The sequence below is a fragment of the Halyomorpha halys genome, unplaced genomic scaffold, assembly GCF_000696795.3.
Source record: "Halyomorpha halys isolate HHAL.00 unplaced genomic scaffold, Hhal_1.1 Scaffold4.1, whole genome shotgun sequence".
NCBI classification, from domain to species: domain Eukaryota; kingdom Metazoa; phylum Arthropoda; class Insecta; order Hemiptera; family Pentatomidae; genus Halyomorpha; species Halyomorpha halys.
In genome coordinates this window covers 3895354-3911850 of record NW_027116287.1, presented here as the reverse complement: position 1 = coordinate 3911850, position 16497 = coordinate 3895354, and the positions used below count along the sequence as shown (strand labels likewise).

Sequence of the window (16497 nt, the reverse complement as noted above, 5' to 3'; positions counted from 1 at the left end):
ACATTTAAAAAAAAATCTTATCATCTGATTTTATAAGAAAAAAAAAATTGTCAATAATTATTTTAAACTAATTAAAATCTGTGTGAATCGTGGTCTCCTACGGATATAGAGTTGTTATGCCAATGATTACGGAACGTAATTAGCAAAATGGATCGTAGCAAGATGTAAAATAAACGGTTAGTATGCTAAAGTCCAAAATTAAATTTAACTAGACTAAACTCTCATTAATCCGATAAAAAAAAAAATTGATTTTATGTATGTCGTACATGTATGCATACATTCAATAAAACGATATATCAACACCTAGGTGCCTTAAGATTGTTTTTCAAGAAAAGTTTTATTAGGGTTTCAACACCCTCTACCACCTTGGGGATATATCATTAACCAACGTAATACCTAAATTTTAATCCAAAGGTCCCTTATTAGGAGTAAAATTTTTTTATAAGTATGAACACACCATATGTGTTTAATTTCTGTTTTCTATTAAACTGTAGCTGTGAGTCAACCCTATGGGTTCTGAAGCCCTACTGGGGCCCAACCAGCTTCATAAAATTAGGTAAAAATCTGGCGGTCGAGCGTGATTCTGACCAAATCACCTCCTTGCACAACCGTTGGTCTAGTAATAGTACTTCCTTGCCAAGTACTGAACCCCTGATGGGTTGTTGTGGTGCAGGTTTTGATTTTTGTTAATATATTTAATTTCTGATGAAACAGTGTTCTTAATTTGAAAACTGCGCTGTGAAATCGGATATATTTCGAAACATTGGATTAGGGATAACACAACGTAGTTTTGTTTTTGTTTGAATTTTTGAGATTCTATTGTTTAAGCAGATTCGGTTAGAAGCCTTGAAAAAGATTATTTCAAGTTCCAAACAAATGATAATTTCACAAGGAAATGATTTTAAATAAATCTCTGAACAATGATGAATCATTTTAATGTATAATTAAAATACATTTATAATTTTTGTTTTTTAATTGATTAGTTATTAATGATGTAACTTTATTTCCGTTCGGTAATCCGATTTTTGCTAATCCGCTTGATGGTTAGTTTGAATTTTGGTTCAAACTATCTTAAACGGATATAAAATGTTTTTATCCTCAAGCATTTAATTAAAAGAAGTCAGCTATAAATACCAACGTAACAATGAAGTCACTACTTGAAGTTGTCCGTTAAGACAAGAAAGACCTAACCCAGAAGAGGGAGTTAAAAATAGAATTCCACCACACCCACGTCAATCACTAAACCTTCCTCTAACTGGATTCACTTCTCCGCCATCAGAAAATCTAACAAGAGTTACATTCAGAAAAATTCAAATAATCAATACCCTTTTTAATTAATAATTAACATAAATATTTCGAGTAATTAGCATAACAAGAATATGCTCGCAAAAGGTTTTTTTTCTATTTGATTAACACACACACAATCCAAAACATGTTTCAGAATTCGAACTAAAGACAACAAAATTGTTATGGCAAATTTTAATGTTTTAAGATGCACATCAAATTGTAAGGTAACCTCAAAGTTGATATTATATGACATTTTTACTACTTTTACGGTTCAGGTTTACTAAAATGAATTCTAAGTAATGGGTTCATGGTTAATAAACATACATTAATCTCAATATGTATTCCATAAAATTAGTGTTTAGTAATTAATAAAAATGTCTTCTAATCAAAAAAACTTTTTTTCACTGCAGGGCATAATTATGAGAGGAATAAAATCTCGAAACGTCACCTACATTTAGTTTTTTTATTATTGAGAAAAAAAAAAGTGGTTTATCAAGTAAATTAGTAAATAGTTAAAACTATGATCTGCAATTAAAATAACTAGTTGAGCCAAATTAATTACAATCACCAATAAAAATTAACTTAATTGTATTTTTTAAAATTTTAATGAAATAACAAGTAATTGTAATACGAGATAGCACAAAAAAATAAAAATAAATAAACTGTTTGCCCATGAATCTTTCTCGGGGCTACTACTAGTTAGTAATATAATATATCGCATTTTATACAATATACATATATAATACTATATATCCTATTATATATGATAGACATATAATATTATATATAATTATCTATATTTAAAAAAAATTAAATCTGCACCGCTATAACCCATGAAGGGTTAGGGGTGCTGTGCATTGTAAGAAAGTACTTTTACTAGATCAACGGTTGTGCAAGGAGGTGATTTGGTCAGATTGATGTCAACTGGCAGATTGTTACTCAATTAACGGTACCCTCTTTATAAGGCTGTATGAACCCGGGAGGGGTCCCGAGCTCACAGGGTTGACTTACGCCTTAAGTAAAACAGAAAATCATTATCTGCCACAGCTGGATTAGATACAGGTTCCTTGGAGTTGGTAGCACAGTGCCTTACCACTGAGCTACCTGCTCCCGTAATTACCTATATATTAATAGATTTTATTGATTTTATTTATATTTTTTTTAAATTGGATATGTTGTTTAAGAATAAAATCCATAGGAGGAGACATGTTTGAAAAATACTTAAGGAAAGTAGTAGATGTAATTTGATGAATTGAATAGTAGATAATTTTCATATCCCACTTTTGCCAAAGAAGTGAATCTGTTTTCTAAATAAAGTAATTCCAAGGAAAATACGTTTACACAAATCTGAGCAAAAGTGGTGGACTAAATCTGATAAACTATTTAGAGGAACAGACCCACGCGTTTCCAAAAAAAATCATTAAAATTGTATTAACGGTTAGCAAATGTTATGCCCGAACACAAATTCAATTATAGTCAGACACGAACCAAATTTGTTCATAATATCTAAAACGTAAAATAAGGGTAAAATTTTTCGATTCTAAGGACATTATTTTTAGTTTCTTATTTCATGCACGAACACAAAGATTTCCTACCAACGGCAGTGAGATAGCAACAAAATAAATAAAAATAAAAACATAATAGGAACTATTCCTAATTTACTAAATGTGATAAAATTAATAAGAAATAGGCTCACATAAATCTAATTCACATGACTTTAATTAAAAGTAATAGTGAATTATTAGAGTCATTTTTGTAATTGGAATTAGCCTGGAAGTAATTGTAATCGACAGCCACAATTACAATTATGGTGATTGAAAGACGCAATTCCAATTACTTTTATACTATTATAGTAATTGTAATTAAGTATTATAGTTTTTTTCCACTATAATTGTTCTTTATAACGACTAATTTTTATGTTATGGACCATTTAAACGTTTTCTAATCGCAATTAAAACATAATTGTACTCATGTAATTAAATATTTACGTTAATTAATTTAATTGCCCAACTATAGTAATATAATGTTTAAATAACTGCTTATCAATACGAAATTTCTCAAATATGCTCCTCATCTCAGTTATAAATTATAACCTTTATAATGCAAATAATAGTTTTCCTGTCATAATTAATACAGACTTCTAATTAACTTCTCTTCCACCAAAGTTATAATTATCCGGTCCTCATATAAGTTATAATTAAGGCCAAGTGTGTCCAGAATATAGCCAAGCTGGAGAACAAAGTCCTTACTAATATAAGCCTACTTAACTCCAGCCGAGCTTCATCAAGTACATGATAGCCACTTTATGAGAAGATGAAAGTAATCATGAAACGTGATACGGAAAATATTCATAAATAATATAGCTTTTTAATACAAAAATCTTAGTCAGTAATAGGTATGGGCTCTCGATTTTCTGTGTAAAATTTTTTTTTTTATTATTATTTTAGAACCAACTTATTAACCAAGTAAAAGAACCACAATATGAAAATGTGTGAAAGTTCTATTTTAAGTTCTACTTACTCGGTATTGCTTTACAAACTCCGTAAATTCCTACCTCCTGCATACTTTCTCATCATCCATTCCTTTCTCACTGATAGATTATTCAAAGTAAACCACAATGGTTCCTACTGATCCCTCTTCCCTCAGACCGCTGGTGTTCCGCAAGGCAGCATCCTCGGTCCCATCCTCTACACAGTCTTTACAGCTGATATCCCAACGAATACTAACACTATCCTTACCACGTATTCTGATGACACATGTGTGCTTGCAGTTAATAATAACCCTTTGATTGCATCCCAAACTCTCCAGTCCCATATCACAACCCTGGAAGAATGGTGCCGAAATTGGAGGATAAAAATAAATCCCATGAAATCACCTTTACTCCTCGTCGTAAATCTGCCGCCTGCCCTACAGTATACTTTAATAATGTTGCTCATACCCCTATAGAACAGATCTACTTCAATAGAAAAGTGTAAACTACGCAATTTTAGGCAACAAAAATCAAAATCATGAAATTCAGCGATGTACTGGATAGATTTTTTCCCTCTAATTATTATCACATGCTTTATTTTTTTATTTTTTTAAATAACATAATTATTGCCAAAAAATTGATGTTTCGAGACGATTTGACAATTGCTGTACTGATGTGTCCCCTCCCGTCTTCTAATTCATAACTCATTTATCGGAAAAGTTCATGATTTGATTTCGACTACAGATGAAATTCTACGGATGTTCTAGAAAATAAGAGAAGTCAATTTGCTAAGTAACAAGTTAACTTGTAGGTAAACTCAGTTAACCTAGTTCGCTTGAAATACGATGGAAGAACTTTACAAGACCTGTTCCTTCCTGGTCAATCCTTCTTCAAGTGACCACATCCCTCCCTTATTCTCTCTTCAGAAACTAACTTCAAGAATTATGCCCGATTTAAGTATTCAAATGTTGGTCTGATCATAACATGGATTCAGTCAGTTAAACTTTTTTACCAAGAAATCGATCTAATGACAAATAATACCTGTAGCTACAACCCATAAAGGGTCAAGGGTTTAGTACTTTGTAAACAAGTACTATTCTAGACCAACGGTTGTGAAAAAACCTGATTTGGCTAGATTTAAACCCAATGGAGATTACCCACTTTTTGGGGCAGAGTGGCCCCCGGAGGGCTCCCGAACCTACAGGGTTGACTCATGGCTATTATAACAAATATTTGCCACAGTGGGATTCGACTCAAGGAATTAATTTCATGAAAAATAACGTATTTTGATATTATATTGTATAATAGAAATTATATTATTTAAGTACCGATTGGAATACGACCAATAGAAATTAAGTCAAATTTTTTTTTAATCAGATATACCTCTATTATAGCAAGGCATGAAATAAAGTTTATGTTAATATTAAATAGTTTTAATAAATTAATTAATCGATACAAATAGTTAATCTTAGTTTATTTGATGAACGAAAAATTAATACTTAATTAATATTAATCAATTTATAAATTAATATTAATTCTGCATTAATAGAAAAATTAAATAACTCTTTAGAAAAAATGTTGAAGTAAAGATATATGTACAGATTTCCAAAGATTAGGATGATTACTGAAGTTTACATTTTTTATTTAATTTCTACCCCTAAGATAAAAATAGGAACAAACATTCTGGTTTGAATGCTATTATTTATTTTCCAGCCTTTTTTTGACCCTTCTATGAGGACCATATATATAATAAAAATGGTATTTTATATAAGAATCCAACCAAAATGGATACAATTTTGCTTATTACACGTATATATTCCATCAAGTACTGCGTTGCCTTCATGGTTCGGGATCAAGGACACAAATAGTTCAGTGACCTTTTGTGAGATATGCAAAATCGGCACAAGTATGTAATTTAATCGGTTCAAAGTCAAACTTTGTGGGAGTAGGGTGTTTGGAGGGAGGAGGGGAGGTGAGAGTTTATATACGTCAGCTTCAATCCTGTTCAGGGGGGACATGAATTTACATGCAAATTCATATTTTGTAGCAATTCAAACAAGACAATTGTGATAGTTTAACTTTATAGGGACTAGTTTAGAACCGGGTTCATAATTAACGTTTGCATAATTTTACATAGCATTTGAATATAAATTTATCCAGCAAATAAATTAGAGTACGGGTAGTCACTAACGGAAATGAGAAAAAGAAAAAAGTGACTTTATTAGACCTTTTGCATAAAAACTGAGGAAAAAAAAAAGAAGGAAGAAGTATCTTAAATTACATTAAATCTAGAAAGTCCATATAAAACTATTCCAAGATGGATCCCTTTTAGTCAGTGGGGGATTTAATAAATAATTTTTATTCTTCTCAAAATTAATTTATGCAAATTTTTCCTATCAACAGAAGATAATCTTTTACTATTTATTATATCTTTGAAGTAGAAGTGTATATGTTTGGGAGCTCGTGAACTGATCATCAGCTGACATAATACATATTTTGGGAGGTGTGAATTAATAAATAATAAATGAAAAGTTAATAAATAAGATTAATTAAGTTAAATAAAGGTTCAGTGAGATTGCATTTGGACATTTTATTACTTATATTAGCTAAGTTAATTCCTGTTATAGTAGCATTCCGGATAACGAAAGTGAATACATATTTATGAGAATGTATTAATTATATGGTAGGCGAAATGTCTCATTGTCAGTAGTAGTAATTTCATTTGTACACATGAGCACTTTATCCCAATAACTATAAGAATAAACATGAATTTACTTTAAAGTAGTACAAAGAAATAGAAAATATTTATTTTTGATTCAGTAAGTAAACAGAAACGGAACGCTTTCATCCTGCCAGATGTAACACGTACTGCTTGAGCACTGCATCCCCTGAGCAGTGCCAAAAGCCGAAGAGCGGGTAGTGCGTGTTGGAGCAGGTACACATAGGCTTTATTATAAGTCTTGTAAAAGTTTCTATTGGTTGTAATTGGGTAATTAGAACTTTTGTAGTGGAAATGCTAAAGTAGTAAGAAAAGACCATGAGTCCCAATATTTTTACGCGCTTGTCCAAATGAAGTTCGATTTTTCGAATCCGCAAGGGATCTGTTCAACGAGCATAAACGGGATATTATTAGAGGTTATTATAATACAGGATTTAATTAGTTTGCGATGAAAGGTAAAGATGATTTGATGGGCTTTCTATGCATTTAATTTGTTTCTCCAGTTTCGTCACCATTCTCCAAGTTCTGTGATACGTGACTACTGTTACAATAAATCGTTCATTATTCACTGGTAGGACATGTGACTTAGCCATACATGGCAAGAATAGAGTCATATCAAATGAATAATAAATAAATGTCATCATTTTGGATAAGGTGATACCTTTATGTAACTTAAAACCTAACAGATAATCTGAAATAGTTTTGAGGGAGAATCCATCTACTTGCATTGGAATCTTCTAACAGCCTTCCATACGGGTTCAGTACTGTTCCTATGCTACCCAATTCCAGGTTAAAAGGGATCCATCTCGATATTAAGTTTCATACTTATCTGAAGCTATACGTACAGAGTACTTCCCGGGTACGTAGATGGGCTGGGACAGAGAAGATACGAGCCCATTGTGTCTCACGAGCCTCATCCTTGGACTCAGCTCGGCCCAGTGCCTCTGCCTCTGGACCTCCAGCTCGCCGAGGACGTCCGCATAGTGAGTAGCCAGTAGCTCCGCGTACCTCGAAGCCAGCCCTTCCAGGTAGCCGCGTTCTCCGTTCTGCAACACAACACTTCTGTTACTAGTCTTCTAGGTGCAATGTTCTACTTCTTGTGCAAAGTTCATATCATTTTCCTACTTCTACTATTTGGTTGTATGAAATAATATTTCGTGTTTTGGAGATAAAACTATAATATTGTTCCTTCGTGCTCTTCCTCAAAAACCTGCTAACTAAATTACGATTTTGAAAATTATGATCTAAGTATATTTTAACCATCTTACTGGATGCTATTAATGATTTCGAACTAAGTAAATGTTGGTGCATTTCATTCCCATACTTATGTAACCTCTTCATGGTATTTTTAAATGCACCCTCAGTCAGGGTCAAGATTCACTGAAAAGTGTCAAGGCTCTCTTAGTCAGTTCATGAGCGGACCTACCGCACTACCATATCTTATTTTTATTGATAAAGATACTTATTCCCTTACCTTAGTTTGTAGAAAATACAAGAGTCAATCAATAATAATATAATGAATTCCAATTTTAACATATTTTCGACAAGCGAAAATGTTTTAAATTCATCATAATAAGAAATTTATTAATCTGTTAGCATTAAATAATGTTCATTAAGAAATAAATGCTTGGAATACATTTTTTGGCAACACAAGAAAACCAGTAAAGAGTACAATAAAATATACACTCAGAAAAGCACACAACTGTGTTTTTATTTAAATCAACGTTGAATGAAAGAAAGGCAATAAAAATTTTCCTCTGGGGTGAAACAGTTTATCTTGTTTCGGGGAAGACAGAGTGAGGGGGATCAGGCAGACGGGCTATTTAGATTCACACGGTGATATAAAAAAAACACCAGGCCAAAAAAGGCTCAGTACAGAGAATTTATTTTTGAACAATAATTTCTAAAGATATTTTATAAGCATAAAGTTCTGGGTTATAAACAAAATCATTATTGCCATTGAATTCCTGAAAATAGTAAGGAACATTAAGATTTGTTTAATTAAAATCTTCTTTACACATTGATATTCGAACCACAATTCATAAACTTATCTATCTAGTAACTCTGCGATATGAAAATCATAGGTAATAAGACACAACGGTATACAACGACAATATAACATTTTTAAATATCTAAGATTATAAATATTGATTACAGCACAGCTAAGACGACAGTTTCAAAGTTTTATGGTCCTCCGGGACGGATATGAATCAGCAACCCTTATATTTACAGCCCTTAACTGGAAGATATGGTTTGATTGTTTACACGAGAGATTGACATTGATTATAAGTGATTGTTTTTCCACATTTCAGAGCCGTTGCTGCAATAAAAAACATAATAATCTTATTCATCTAAGAAATGAAATTATTAAACAAGAGAAGAATATAAAACAAAACGAGGTTTTATCATAAGCAAACAACGAAAACAAGTCATTATGCATTTCAAACTAAAATCAGTAAAAATTATAAATTACAGTTAAATTGACAATTTTTTTTTTTCTATCATGTTAGAGAATTATTTTATTTACTAAAATAAATAACTCATTTTAATTTTTTTTTCTTCAAAAACTGGGTTCGCCAGCCAAAGTTGCTGGTTGAGGCAACCTATATCCCTATACTCCTCGTAAAACGAAAAGACACACGTATTAGAAACCTAACTCCATACATTAAAAAAACAAAATTATGAATATGAGTTAAAATGATGTCATATCTATAGTTATTTATTATGGAAGATGTTTAATTACGGGGATGAGCTATTTCTCAAATGGTTGATTCATTTATATGTATAAAGTAAATACCTTTATAACTATATCTATTTAAATATATGTAATATATAAAGGAGTTTCTAAATATTTTTTGTTTTATCCGTTTTAACTTCATATTACAGCAATGAGTCCTATGGCGTGCATTACTACTTAAAAATTACTTTAATAATGCTCGTACTATATATTCTTAATCTCTGATGAATTATCAAGGTTCATTTCCCAGCATCATCAGCGCATATGAGCTCATTTCAACCGAAATATTCATGAACCAAAGGTACCGTTAGTTATACCCTTCTGATGGTAAGTTTAAATTTTCAAAAGTTCAATAATAATTAGGGATAATTGCAAATAAAGATTATTCAAATTACTCCAAAAGCCATAATAAAATCATTAACGACTCAAAAGGTTAATACAAAGAGTTTAAAAACCTCAAGAAAAATGATCTCAAGTAAATATTGTTGATACCATTTACCAAAACAATTAACGCAAAAAGTCATTAATAAATGCACTCATTAATAAAAGTTGTATGATATATATTTTAATATTTCCTATCTAAGGGAAACATAATTATTCTCATTTTATAGTCCACTAAATTTAGTATTAAAAAAGGAAAACAAATCTTTGTAAATGTATAAAATCAGATAATATGGACAATTCATCAAATCTTTCTAAGCAAACCCATATGATAAAACTAAATAAAAAAAAAAAAAATCGAAGGAATTGTTTAAACGGCATTTTTATTTCATTTTTTTAATGTTGCATAAAAAGGTGGGGACTTATGGAATTTGAATTCTGGCAGGCGCAGGAGATATACTATACCACATCACAAACGATATTCGAATAACATTTCACAGAAAAAGATTAAATTCATAAAAAATGTATTTAGTCTCCCTGATATCGCTCTGTCAGAAAAATTAATTTCGAGAATATTTATCTGAAGATTTAACGAATTCATTAAACAGTTTTTAGAATCAATTTCGCTCTTATAAATGAAACTAATTAAAAAGCTTCCAGGGCAGCTGTTGTAAACAATTTATTTAACACAGGATCGTTATGGGTGCAATTAACAAACAACAGGATTCAATTAATTTAACAAATAATAGAACTCGTGTATAATTTAAAATTTTCATCTTCCCATCAACTTTACAAATCAGACTTGAAACAGTTTAAACATAAATAGGTAAATTATTAAGTTGTAATTAAATTACTTTAATTATTTTATAAGCATAGAATAAACTACAAAACTGAACACACTCACAATTCGATACGGTGTTTCGGGAAAAGTATTCGTGATTCATTCATGAAGCATTTTATTAAAAATATTGTTTAAAATAAATTATTGCAGTTTGACAGCAGGAAGAATGGGTGTTTTTAAAATGCACATTCGAATGATATCCTTTACAAACTTCAACTAATATCAAAAAAATATTTATAGAAATTGTTTTCTACTATTAATAAAATATTTCAATATTATCTCAAAGAAAATGTACAATAGAAAACGACGCCAGAAGTTAGATTTTTGAAATATAAATCAGAACTATTTTCAATTTTTAAAAATTCTAGGGATCCTTTATTTTAGTAAAATAGTATTGAAAAAAAAAAAGTTAAGTAATATTTTCTTTAAATAAACATAATTAATTAAACATCGTTAAAATATCATACCTTTAAAGATACAGGGTTTTTTTCATAATGAAATTCTATTTAAAATTTGTGATTTTTTTTTCTCTTTTAGACAATAGCGTTAAGATCAACAATAGCAGAATGAATCCCATTATTATATTAGAATATCCCTTAAGAATTATGATTTGTTAGTGGATTTATTTTCCTTTATTATTTTTTTTTTTTTTAAACATGAAATGTAAATCAGTAACATTTCATGTTTAAAAGTTGTAAACATGAATAAAACATTAATTGCTCTTTATTGTTAATTATTTTTGGTTCATTTATGTTTGATCCTTTCTTTTTTTTTTCCTTTAGCACATTTGTTAATTGTTGCTATTTTTGTCTTTTCTAATTTATTGTTTTAGTGATATTTTAAGATGTTTAATAATTTATCTTTTATTTTTTAAATTTGGTGTTTTACTCTAAAGCAATAAAGAAGAATAAATAGAGAATAATATTATTGTTACCTTTTTTAAATATAATATAGTGATTAGCTACAAATTTCGAATAAAGTTAATAAATATTATTAATAAATAAAAAAAGAAATGGAAATAAAAATAAATTATGATATACAAGTACTACAAATACATGAGTCTATATTCTGTACATACCATATAGTGTAGCAGTCAGCGTTACGTTTTAAAGTGACAGCTAACTACAAGACGGGCAGATAAATATGAACAATAAGGCTTCTCTCTTTAGTCCTTAAGAAACCAAATAAATGCAGTACAGTTTACTGCAATAGGAATAATATATTGTAATTTTAAATTTGTTTGGATTTCAATGGAATAAAACTTTTATAAACGGACTAACTAAACAAATATTTCTATACTAAAAAAATCACTCATCTAATCAGTAAAATCGAAATAATAATCGACATAAATTTATGTTAACAAATAAAAACATACCCCTGTATAATTACTAAAGATAGAATTATACACATGGACCTAGAAATTAATTTATATTTTTTATAAAATATTAGAAATTGTTTAAATCTTTTGAACAAAACTTTAAGTGATACAATTTATGATTTATTATAAGACACTCTCTGAAATGTGGGTAAAATTTGATTTAGACAAAATTCGGGAATTACAAATACATTTTAACGAAAATTCTGATTAATTTAAATCTATATCATGTTATTGTATATATGTATATATAGTTGACTGTGTGCTTTGAACAGGTAGGTTGTCCTGACTTCTTCTTTGCTCATTTTATACCTTTATTATTACTTATTTATTTATAATTATTCTTTTATAGCGTTTATTTAATCTCTATTTTTTTTCCTTCCCCGTATTGTTTTTGTTTTATGTACATCTCCTGTATTTTTTTAACTGTATATTTTACGTACTTTTAAAAAAAAAAATTACTCTTGCCATTGTTACTAATTTTTATTCTTATCATTGTATCTTATCTTTGTATTTTTATTCTTATCATTGTATCATTTTGTATCTTTTTAGCCTTGATGAAGCCCTGCAAAGTGGGGCGAAACGTCGGAAAATAAATAGTTGTAAAGTATTTTTGTTTCTCCTTTGACCGCAACCCTGACCATCTTCTTCTATATCATTTTAGTTGATTACTTTGAATAATGAGCTAATGACTATAATCACAGAAACAAATCTATTTTAATTCAACTCTACTAAAACTTGAGTTTTTTTACGCTTCAAGATACCTGGATAATAAAAATTCATCCGCGATTTTTCTACAAGCTTACTGAGCCGATATTTTTCAGATTTGGTACGACGTGGGTCATCTCAATATGATCATATTGACTCGCCATTAGTAACCAACGTCTCGTTTAAAAATTACGGCTGATTAGAGGTTTTGTAAGCCCATACTCCACCATATATGAAGATAGGGGAAAAATATACAATATTTTGGAGATCGTTATGCAAAATCATTAAAAGAAAAAAGAAAATGAAAAATCTCTTAAAGGTAACGGATTTGGTTACTTCTTTTTTAGATTCGTTTGGTTCAGGTCTTCTATTTGCCAAAACGGGACTTTGTGTGAAAAAACTGCAGAGAAAAACCCGGTAAAACTTGTTTTTCTAGAAATTGTACCGCCAAAACTGATATATAAAATTTATCAAGTCTTGCAGCCCTTTAACTTTCCATGTATTTAATTAATTCTCGAGAATAAGCAGGAAAGAAAACTATAACTTCTCATAAATCAAAAAGTATACATTCACGGTAAATATGTAATGATCATCTGAAAGGTAATAAATATCCACAAAAAATTTCTGACACAGAAAGTTGTATAAAACGATCACTACTCAGCGTAGTTTTTTTCGCGAACAAGTAGTTGATGAAATTCAAAGATCGTCAAATCCAAACAATTTCTATATACATACTATAATGCATTTTTATTTAAATACCTGGTTAGAGAGAATTGCGTTATCTTTCTGATCAAGTGTCTTCTTCTAACGAACATCCAAAAATCACCCCAAGTTCCTGAAAACGCACACCGGTGGAACCAGCGACCCGACAGGAGACGGGGTATAGGATCGATGGAGAGTGCGGAGGAAGACGAAGGTATTTGTTTGCCCTCCGAGACTACGTGCTCGGCATCCCCTCGTCATCCCTAAATGAAATTTCTACACCCTCGCTTCCTTCTTTGTCCCCTCTGCCTCAACTTCCTTCCTATTACCGCGTCTCTGTCAGTCTGCGAACCCGGCTGTCTGCAAGGTAGCCCATAAAGGTAAACCGCTTTTATATAACGGGTAAAAGTATTTCTGATAGATCGCCTCTGGGGTCGGGAGAATCTCTTGTGGCATAATCAGACCCTATAAAGTAGGAACCTTATATTCTTCCTTGAGGCTGTCGGTATGAACAGCGAATATATAGTGATAAAAAGTCATTATTAAACAGAATAAGTTCTAACAGGAATAGATTCTGTTATAATAATTGGGACATCTAAAGAATAATTGGTAGAATCGATTCCAATCGGGAATGAGTCAAAGCTAGGAAGAACAAACAGAAAATTCTAGCCTAGCATTAAAAAGAAGTGTTCTGAAAAACCAGACAAGCTCCATAAAACAGACTTCTAAATACCTATAGTCCATTCGTACGAGCCGAGGAAAATCTGGTGAACAAGAGCACGTGAACTGCAGGTTTGCTAGCATTCTCTCTTTTAGGGAGTCCATGAATAATAAAAAAAGCTGTATTGAATAAGTGATATGACCGGTATAAAATTTCTACTGACCGTCAAACGTTTATATTGTGAAGTATGAAGATAAGGATTGGAAACAGATATTTGCCAATGTGTATTGGGCAAGAAGAAGGTGGAGTGCAGATCTACCTGAAGCTTTAAGGCACAGACTATCAAAATCTATCACGTGATTTACTGTTTACCTATGTCTTCTAAACTCCCAGGACAAATTATTGACGTCGCCCTAAATCAATGATTCCCAACTTGGAGAAGTCCGGGATCCACTAAGCCAGAAATTGAACACTGGACGGACCATTCTCACTCCTGTCTCGAAGATCAACTTATTGTTTCATGAGGAACTTCTTCATTGTGCATTTAACTGTTTAAACCTTCCAATTAGCCCTAAAAAATTAAACAATGGAACACTTCTAACTATAAGTCTTCACAACATATGTGTATCATATCATGATACTCCAGCGACCCACCGGTTTAGAAACACTATGTTATAGTGAGATGTAAAAATTCATTTTTTATTGTATACATGTTGCTCTGTGACAAACAGTGAATATATCGATAGTAGTACTCTAACCGTTATGTACTTGGTGGTGCCCAGAATTGCCAGTTGGTAGGTTGTCAAGTTTTGTTATGTGTTTGTATTGTTTGTTCTCACTACAGTAAGAATGTTTTTTTTTATTTAACTGTAACTAATAAAACATTAAAAACATTTTATTTGTGTCCACCACCCCCGCGTTCAACAAACTAACCCTAAGAAACAAAGAAAACATGAAGCAGGCATATGGATTTTTTAAAAGGAATGAGGGTTAGGAAATCTAAAATATTAATTCATAATTAATGATTTATGGATATTTTGAATAGTTCGGCATTATTATTACCATTATATTAATGGTTTACAGCTGAATTATTTTTTATTAATGTTTTACAATGTTTATAGGTAGCCTTAAATTATTAAAATATTTTTAATTTTCAAATCTGGGATCCACCATGCCTTCTGAAAAAATAAGACTGTAATAAAAAGTTGTTTTAAAATTGAAAAATATTGATTTATTTTTCCATAGAAAATTAAACAGATTAAATATCCAAACTGTCACCAAAATATATGTAGATCGTATAAGGTTTAATAACCATAATTTCTATTCCTGTTCTTGCTAATGTATTCATGTCCGGTATTTATTTGGGAATGTAAACATTTGGTTTCTCCACAAGGGTGGCATCGTTAAATATTCGTTTCTAATTACATTTCGTCCATCGTTTATAATGCAGTAATAAAACAGTTTAATTGAACTAATAACATTACATGTACTAAAATATAAGTGTTTATATTTTCGTACATATATTAAAAAATAATCTTTATTAGGTACTGGGGAAAAAAAAAACAAAAAAAAAAAAAAAACACGGATCTGGGAGGGTTATACTGAAGCAACTACACGACCTTGAAAAAGTAATGATTTTGGATAGTGGTTATTCCTAGATAATAGCAATGATGATTCACATAAATAAATTATGATTGTAAAAGATTTTCCTCCACTTTTCTAATTCTCTACACTCTTATCTTCTAAATTTTCAAAATAACCAACACAAAAATACGACATCAATTACCCAAATAAAGAAATAGAGGTTGGTTAAGCCTAAAGTAAACAGTTTAAAAATAACTAGGGCTAAAATACTCCTTATTGCTTCAATTTTTTATTTCACTTTTAAAAGTTTATTTATAAAGAAAAATGAATATTTTTATTTATTTAATACCAGATCGGCCTGGTGGATAAAAAATAAATAACTTATAAAGAATTTTTTTTAAAAATATTTATTCATTGCTATTTACAACTGTACATTATAATACATTTAGTAAATCTGATCTAAGTTAAATTGGAGGGTTACAGCCGTGTAGAGAAACTATCCATTGGTAGCACTCTAATGACAATTTACATTAGCTGGTCTCGTGGCCATCTTCTTTTCAGGCGCCTCGGAGGATTGTCAGGAATGGAAGAGGATGCAAGATTAGAAACTATGGGGTTTGAGTGGTTAGAGAGTTTATAATGGAAGGTGTGATATCTGGTTCGGGCTAGATCGGTTATATAGGGAACATTAAGGTCTTTATGTATGATTTTATTTGTGAGTAAGGAGCATTAAGGATTTTACGAGGATTTTGGATTGTAAGGATTGAATACGAGAGTTTTCCATGGTAGGAATGGTATCTGGTTTTAGCCAAATCGGCCACATATGGACATTGAGGTCATGATGAATGACTTTATTTGTGACAAAGGAAGGAGCATAAAGGATTTTGGACTGTAACGATTGGATTCGGGAGGAATTCGAAGGTTTAGTGGAGCCCCAAGCTCAACTCCATATGTCCAGATTGGCCTTATTACAGTCATGTAGATCAGTCTTTTGTAATGTGTTGGAAGTTTAGACCGTTTGTCTAGTAAGTG

General features: G+C 30.7%; 1 protein-coding gene across 2 annotated transcripts in view; it reads right to left on the bottom strand.

Annotated features, from left to right (window-relative positions):
• Positions 1-16497, bottom strand: part of SKIP (Shal K[+] channel interacting protein) — a 181875-nt gene that overhangs the window by 46428 nt on the left and 118950 nt on the right. The window contains exon 2 of one of the 2 annotated variants that reach the window (XM_014432057.2): positions 7322-7522. The exons of the other annotated variant lie outside the window; for it this stretch is intronic. Within the exon in view, the coding sequence (XP_014287543.1) occupies positions 7322-7522 (201 nt within the window). The remainder of the gene's footprint in view (positions 1-7321; positions 7523-16497) is intronic. 2 annotated transcript variants of the gene reach the window in all.